The sequence below is a fragment of the Mangifera indica genome, chromosome 7 (assembly GCF_011075055.1).
Source record: "Mangifera indica cultivar Alphonso chromosome 7, CATAS_Mindica_2.1, whole genome shotgun sequence".
In the NCBI taxonomy this organism is placed as follows: Eukaryota; Viridiplantae; Streptophyta; class Magnoliopsida; order Sapindales; family Anacardiaceae; genus Mangifera; species Mangifera indica.
In genome coordinates this window covers 5,539,852-5,547,723 of record NC_058143.1, presented here as the reverse complement: position 1 = coordinate 5,547,723, position 7,872 = coordinate 5,539,852, and the positions used below count along the sequence as shown (strand labels likewise).

The following is a 7,872-nucleotide window of genomic DNA, read 5'->3' as shown; positions in this document are numbered from 1 at the left end:
AAAATAGAGAATAATTCAGATCGATTTTTCATTAAAAACAACCAAGTGCAACGAGAATAATCGTCAATAAAAGTAACAAAGTATTTAAATCCTAAAACAGACGCGACTCTACTAGGACCCCAAACATCTGAATGAACTAACTCAAAAGGGGATGCAGTTCGATTATTGACTCGCTTGGGAAATATTTTTCTAGTATGTTTGTCAAGCTAACACGACTCACATTGAAGAAATGATAAAGAAGACAAACTAGGTACCATCTTCTGTAGTTTGGAGATACTAGGATCTCTGAGGTGATTGTGAAGAACTATCGGAGACTCAATAACTGGACAGGCTATAGACTCAGATGGTAGATGTAAGCGGTAGAGACCCTGTGACTCACGTCTTGTGCCAATCGTCTGTCTCGTACTGCGGTCGTGTATAACAAAAGAATCTTTAGTAAAGGTAATGACACAGTGTAAAGAATGAGTGAGTTTACTCACAGAGATGAGATTAAACGGGCATTCAGGTATATAAAGTACAGAGTTTAAAGGTAAAGAAGGAAGAGGAAGTGCTCGACCTAAGGTCATTGCTTGAGCTACAGAACCATTGGCTAACATGACAGCAGGTAGAAACTGAGATTTAGTACAATGAGAAAGTAAATTAAGGTTACTAGGGATGTGGTCAGAAGCACCAAAATCGAGAACCTAAGGGCTAGAAAGAGAGGACTGAGTGAAGCATACGACTAAGTGACATGGATGTGCACTAGAAGCAATGTTGGATGAGGACTGCTGCGATGCCTGATACTTGAGATATTCTTCGTAATCAGCACCTGTGAGAGTTAATAATGGTTGAGATTGATTATTAGAAGAGTGTGAACTATCCATCTGAATAACATTGGCAACCCGAAGAGGACGACCATGTAGTTTATAGCATTTGTCTCTAGTATGACCCCATTTATGGCAATAATTGCATCGTGGCTGATTCCCCCGACCAGTACGTTCTCCATGTTGAGTCTGGGAGGCAAGTGCATATGAGTCTAGGTTGGAACCTGTTATAATACTTGGAGAGGACACACGGAGCAATCGAGCAAAAACCTCATCAAGTGATAGAATAACTGCACTAGCCAAAATTTGATCCCAAACATTATCAAGGTTCGGGCCGATAGCAGCTAAAGTTAATACCATAAAGAATCTATCTCGCTGTGCCAAGTCTTCTGCAATAGATTTATTGGTAGGAAGGAGAGAATTAAACTCAGTTTTCAGGGAAGCCATCCGTCCAAGAAACTCCGACATGCTCAACCTAGGGTGTTTTAAATTAACCATATTAGACACCACTGAATATAGTGGTTGGATGTCATTAGTATAAAGAAGTTTAGCCTGAGTCCATAGGTCAAAACATGTCCGATATGCTTTAAAAATTTATTGAAGTTGGATATCAATTGTATTCCATAACATACTACACAAAGTAGCATCAATTCTAATCCAGTTAGACTTATCGGTTTTAACATCCTTAACCTTAGTGATTAAATGGTCCTCGATTCCTTGTCCCAAACACCATAACTCAATAGAAGCAGGCCATGAAGTATAATTACTGCTACCAATCAATTTTTCAGTTGTAATTATAGGCAAGGAAGTGAAAGAGAATGGTGTACCTACTTTGGAGCTTTCAATAGCCATAATAATCAGAATAAAATAGAAAACTTAATCCACCTGGTAGAAGAAGCGTTGAAAAGCTCCCGAAGATGAGGCCGATAGAAGAATCACAGCCTGAAGAGAAGAGAAAGGCCGACAGAAACTTATTTTCGACAATAACAGCGGCGGACGGTGACAGAACGGCGCGTGGATGGTTGGAGGAGGATCACCGAAGCTTTCTGTAATTGAAAGTGTCGACGCTGAGACAGCACGCTCTCCGGAGAAGCAGATCAGAGATCACAGCCTGAGCGAGAACAACAGCTAGTGCGTGCGAGATATTCTGACGTCGGATGACAGCGGAGTTTCCATAGATAGAATTGTCGATGTCGTTTGAGTCCAATAGAGAGGGTGGTGTCGTTCCACAGTCGCCGGAACAGGAGATCGGCAACGGAGAATACCGAAAAGACAAGTCGCGCGTGTAGGTGTGTGCAGCGGATAACGACAATGGGACTTCGACGGGTTTGATGGCGAGACTATTCTGATCCTTCTAATGTGAGCACAATCACCGAAAAAAGATGAAATCACGGTGATTGGAGAAACAGCCGGAAAGAGGGTTTTTATTCGCCGAAAACTGAATAGAGAATGCCAAAAAATTTCAAATTCTTATTCTAGGCTCTGATACCATGAAAATATAATTTTCTGTATATTTCATATTCAATAGAATTATAATTATATAGGAGATTAGGATAGCTAATTTAGGAAGACCATTAACTACTCCTATCTAAGTTTAGGAAGGATATTATAGCATTCCTAATCTATATGATTCTCTATGATTCACTATCTATACAAATATCTCAACAATATCTCAACAATATCTCAATATATCTCAACAATTTAGAGTCATTAGCAACCTCTCCTTCAATAGTCGATGATGGTACAATCATTTCCTCCCTTCAATTTGTCAACTGGAAGCATGAGGAGCACTAATCGAAGATGAATCATTTAATTAATATTTTAAAAAAATTTAATTAAAATTTTTTAACACAAATTATTTTTCAATTATTAAAACTGAAGATAGTATCATGAATATTTTATTTATAATCTCTCACTTGTGGTGGAGGAATACCGTGGTTACATGATAAAAAATATTATAAATTGATAACATAATACAAATAAATTAATTTATATACTATATAAATTACAAAAAATAAATAAAATACATTTACTATATAACATTTAATATTTTGTAATAATGATATTCAAATAGATTGAATTCATTTGATATTGGATCCATTTATAATATTTTGTAATGATAAAATTAAAATAAAATGAAATTATAAACTCTAAGAATTATTATCTGCAGATTCATATATTTTTTGAAAGAGAGTTGATGAGAGAAATGAGATTAAAAATATAATTAAATAATTGAGATTGATAGATTTGTAAATAAAAGTGAAAATGAAGAAAAATTGAATGGTTTATATAGAAAAAAGTAAATTAATTAAAAAATAAAAAAAATTAAGCAACTTGGTAGAAGCTGTTGAAAAGGCCAACGACTTCCACTAGGCAGAAGCAAAAGGGTTTCTACCAAGTGCCAGAAGCTTTGCTTCTCCAAGGCAGAAGAAAATTTTTTTTTAATTTTTTATACAGTGTTGAGCCAGGCTGGGCTATGTCATGGGCTTAATATTAAAGCCCTAAACTCAATCTGATAGGCCTATGGGTCTGGCCCGATACACTACATTGTCGAGCCAAGTCTTCTCGTGTCGAGCTTTTTTTTTTTGTGCTTTAGGCGGGACCCCCTTTTGACCTGGCTCGATTGACGTGTCTAGCCACCCATCTCTAAGCCAAAAGCTTTGATCGGTGTCAGCTCGATCTCAAGTTGGACATTCGATCAGAGATGAAGAAGAAGGTCAGTCGGTTGGAGACAAAGGAGAAGGTTGGTCCAAGCCCTGCAAAATGTGAAGTACAAGGGGTGAAACATAGAATTCTAAACTTAGGGGGTGATTGAAGGATAAAAATATACAGAAAATGTAAAACCCAGGGTGGGGTGAAATTGCCATTTTCAAACCTAAAAAATTATGATCTAAGGAGAAAATTGTTAATTTTCAAAACTTGAGGAAAAAATAGGATAAAGGTATATAGTTTTTAATAATATTATTAAAATTACAGTTTTATCTTTACATTTAATTGATAATTCTAACAGAAGTTTAGGGATAGGTGGGTATTTGCATTTTTGAAACCCCGTGGGTAAGAGTGGGTGTGGACTAAAACTTGGGTGGGAATGAGTCTTTTGGCCTAATCTTTTTCAAAGTTGTGGGGGAGACAAATAATTTTCTCAAGCCTTGGTCAAGAAGGAAAGGAATTCGAAGGAGATATGAAGAAGCTATAAAGAGCTGAAGAACAGAAAACGGTGGAGTATTGGATCATCATCAATTTAATTAGGCTTCAGTTGCATGTCTTTCAGATTTCAGTGTATAAGAGCCAAACCCAACTAAAAAATTCTGATTGTTTTTTAATTTCAGCTTGCAGTTCAACATGGATTCTCCTTTCTCTGATCAGAGTGGCATCTCAAGAGGTACTTTTTTCCATGCTTCCCTGCTATCTCTATTGAATTTACATAGAAGAAAGATTCGTTTGAACACTTATAAATGTTAATATTCTGGTTAAGATGTTAGCTGACTAATGGAAAAAAATGGTTCTTGAAAGGCAGAACTACTATTTCCCACCGAATTATGTCAAAATAAAAGTTTTCACCTTTTAAGTTGAAATGAAAAATTTGCAACTTTTGTCATATCCTGTTATTAAATTCTTCTGATATTTGAAGCAAAAGCAAGGAAAAAATGGAAAATACACTTATTACTTTGTAATGACAATTAAAGTTAAATGTCACTGTGACCCCAAATTTTTATATATGTATTTTCATTACGTTTATAAAGAGTAATATAATGTATATTTATTTTAGATATATAAATGTATACATATTTATGTGTTATTATTATTTTATTTTTAATTTAAAATCATTTAATTATATAATAATACATATAAATATATACATATTTATATGCTTAAAATAAATTCACGTAATTTTATTAGTTAATAAAACATGACTTTCATTGCCGACCAATTTTTTAGGTTGAATTCTACCAAATCACACTGGGTTATGCCATTTGGCCGGAATAACACATTCCAATGCGATTATGATTAGAAACTCACAATTCCAGTGTAACTCTAACCAAAATCGCATTTGAGTGGTGTGATACTAAGCAATCCTCATCACCCACTTTTTCCCATCAAGAATTCACCCGCACACAATATGGAAATCACATCTAATAAGCCAAACAAAAACAAAATAGGAGTTATTTCCTCAATTGGTTGTGTGTTGGGGGTGTTTGTGGTTCGTGGCAGTGAGTCTGGTGGTGGAAGAGTGGGTTTGATGGTAGTAGTTGGTGATGGTTGTTGTAATGTGTGCGTGCTGGGTGTTGGTGGTCGTGATAATGATGTCTTGGTGGCAAGATAAGGAAGTTGCGTTTCGTGGCGATGAGAGAGTTTGTATTTGTTGGGAAGAAGAAGATGAAGAAACTTGTGGACTTGCCATAAGAGAACAGAAACGAAAAAAAGGGTAGATGAGGATGCTACAATTTGGTGTCGGTGAGAGTATCTCTGTTGGTTGTAAAGAAGAAGACGAGAGATGAGAAATAAAAAATGGAAGATGAGGAAGTCTCTTTTTTGGGTAACGAAAGACGAGGAAGTTGCAATGAGAGGATAAATGAAAAACTAGAAAACAAATAATAAGTTCAAATACTTGAATGCCCTTTTAGAGTTAAAGTTGGTTAAAAGAATTAGAGGGAATGTGGGAAATTTTCAACTTTAGAAATAGAAACTTATCTTTTTGATATAGTTTGTGGATAAAAAATTGTAGTTCTTTCTTTTTAAAAAGCCGAAGGACTTATTCCCCCATAAAGTATGCGGAATTTTCAAGTTTTTTTTAATCAATTTTGAAAATTAATTATGCCTGTTAGTTATCTTATTTTTTCATTTTAAACTCTCAAAACTAATAATTTTTCTCTAACTCAAGTTTTCAAAAACAATATTTCCTTCTAGAGTTTCCAAACTTTCAAATTAAATTTTTTGATGATGACCGATGATCTTCATGCGATGTCTCTTCCTCTTTGGTGTCTCTTCCTTCCGGTCATATGACGTCTCCTCCTTTTCGGCTTCTTCATCCAAAGACGAAGACGACATTTTCGTCAATGACAAAGAGTCTTCATTGTCGACGATGACGCCGAAGAGGAGGAGACACTGCATGGCTGGAAGAAGGAGACGTCGGGAAAGAAGAGACATCACCTGGAGATTACTGATTGTTATTAGAAAATTTAATCTAAAAGTTTAGAAGCCCTAGGGGGAAAATGTTGTTCTTGAAAACTTGGGTTGGGAGAAATTGTTATTTTTTAGGTTTTAGAAGAGAAAATAAAATCAAGTTTAGGTTTATTTTTAATATTACAAATAAAATGATTATTTTGCTCTTAAAACCGTTAAGCTTAATCATTTGTGAATTGATAAATATGATTTTCAAAGTTAACAAAAGGAAACTTGAGAAATCAGTATACTTTATGTGGGAAATAGTCCTTTAGCCTTTTTAAAATACTAAAGCATTATACCATTATATATTCTGTTATCATTTCAACTAATTTTAATTTCAGGAAGAGATGCTCCGCCAAGTCATTACTTACTTAAAATCAAGTCCTTCTCCATGCTATCAGAAGCCTCCATACTTGAATACACCTCGGACAAGTTTGAATCGGGGGGCTACCAATGGTATCTATTCTTACCATTTCTTCATATCTATTTCTTATGTAACAGTTTCAAAAGTAATTCAAATGACTAACTTTACAAGTTTAAGCATTAATATTGTTATACTGAAGTTGTGAACTTACAGGAAACTGTCTCTCTACCCAAATGGAGACAAGTTCCGAGACGGGAGAGATCATATCTCAATTTACCTGGCATTGGCTGAAATGAATTCTTTACATTCAGGCTGGGAAATCAATGTCGTTTTCAACTTCTTTATGCTCAATCAGCTGCAGAATAAGTATTTTATTACCCAGGGTAGAACATATATAATCAATAGCAATGTGAACTCCAATGTCTATGAAATTATTTTTTTTCTAAAGGAATTTCTTAAATAATCATGTTTGTGATGCATGTAGAGTGGAGAGAAAGGCGTTTCCATGCAATGAAGACTGAATGGGACATCGCCAAATTCATAGACCTGGAAACGTTTTGCAATCCTCTAAATGGATTTCTTATCGAAGACACTTGTGTCTTTGGTGCTGAGGTTTTTGTTGTCAAAAGTACCTTCAAAGGGGAGTGCTTATCAATGATAAAGCAACCTACAACTTGTTACTATTCTTGGAAGCTTAATAATTTTTCATTTTTAGCTGATCAACGTTACAATTCTGAATCATTTGGAGACTATAATTGGTATTTATAGTCATTCTTATTTCTAGCAAACTTCTGTATATCTCGACATTTGAAAACTTCCATTATATAATAATAAAATTATGCGCACTTATTGAGTACTGATTTGGGAACATTTTGCAGGAATATCATTCTCTATCCTAAAGGAAATGGAGAGTTTAGGGGCAGCAACATTTCAATTTATCTAACTCATGCTCGTTTCTACGCTCTTCCTGATAAATTCTTCTTGAAATTCATTCTTCGTGTCAAAGACCAAATCAATGGAGAGGACTTATCATATCAAAGTAAGAGTTTAAATATTCACATTGAATTTAATTTTCTATATGTTCTAATTGCCTTCTTGATTTCTGATTACTTCCAGCTGAACATTTGTTTTCTCCTTCGCAACCTGACTGGGGTTATGCAACATTCATGTCCTTGGCTAAATTGAAGGATCCCAAAATGGGTTACTTGGTGGATGACAGTCTCATCATTGAGGCAGAAGTTACATTACTTGGTCTCATAAAACCGTCTTAATACTTTTGTTAACCATGTTGCAATGCTTGCAGAAACACTTTTACATATATATATATATATATATATATATATATATATATATATATATATACTGCAAATGTTGTAATTTAAAAATCATGGATATATGCTACCTCAATTGAGAATTTTTCTTTTTTGTTTTCCTAATTTACTGCTTGTTGGATATGGTGACTCAGATGTTATATATTGCAATGCTTTCTAGACTGAATGATTGAATTTCACTTAAGAAATGTGATCATTTCTTTGAAAT

At 34.6% G+C, this 7,872-nt stretch overlaps 1 protein-coding gene across 2 annotated transcripts; it reads left to right on the top strand.

Annotated features, from left to right (window-relative positions):
* Positions 1 to 3,940: 3,940 nt before the first annotated feature.
* Positions 3,941 to 7,657, top strand: LOC123221745. Of its 2 annotated transcripts, XM_044644649.1 has the most exons (7): positions 3,941 to 4,020; positions 4,133 to 4,185; positions 6,311 to 6,425; positions 6,547 to 6,716; positions 6,818 to 7,091; positions 7,212 to 7,372; positions 7,450 to 7,657. In XM_044644649.1, exons 2-7 carry the CDS (start codon positions 4,146 to 4,148, stop codon positions 7,602 to 7,604), a joined length of 915 nt encoding a protein of 304 aa, XP_044500584.1. In that variant the 5' UTR covers positions 3,941 to 4,020; positions 4,133 to 4,145; the 3' UTR covers positions 7,605 to 7,657. The 2 variants fall into 2 exon arrangements, with proteins under 2 accessions (XP_044500584.1, XP_044500582.1); XM_044644647.1 differs by lacking the exon at positions 3,941 to 4,020 and having other exon boundaries at positions 4,028 to 4,185.
* Positions 7,658 to 7,872: the final 215 nt, after the last annotated feature.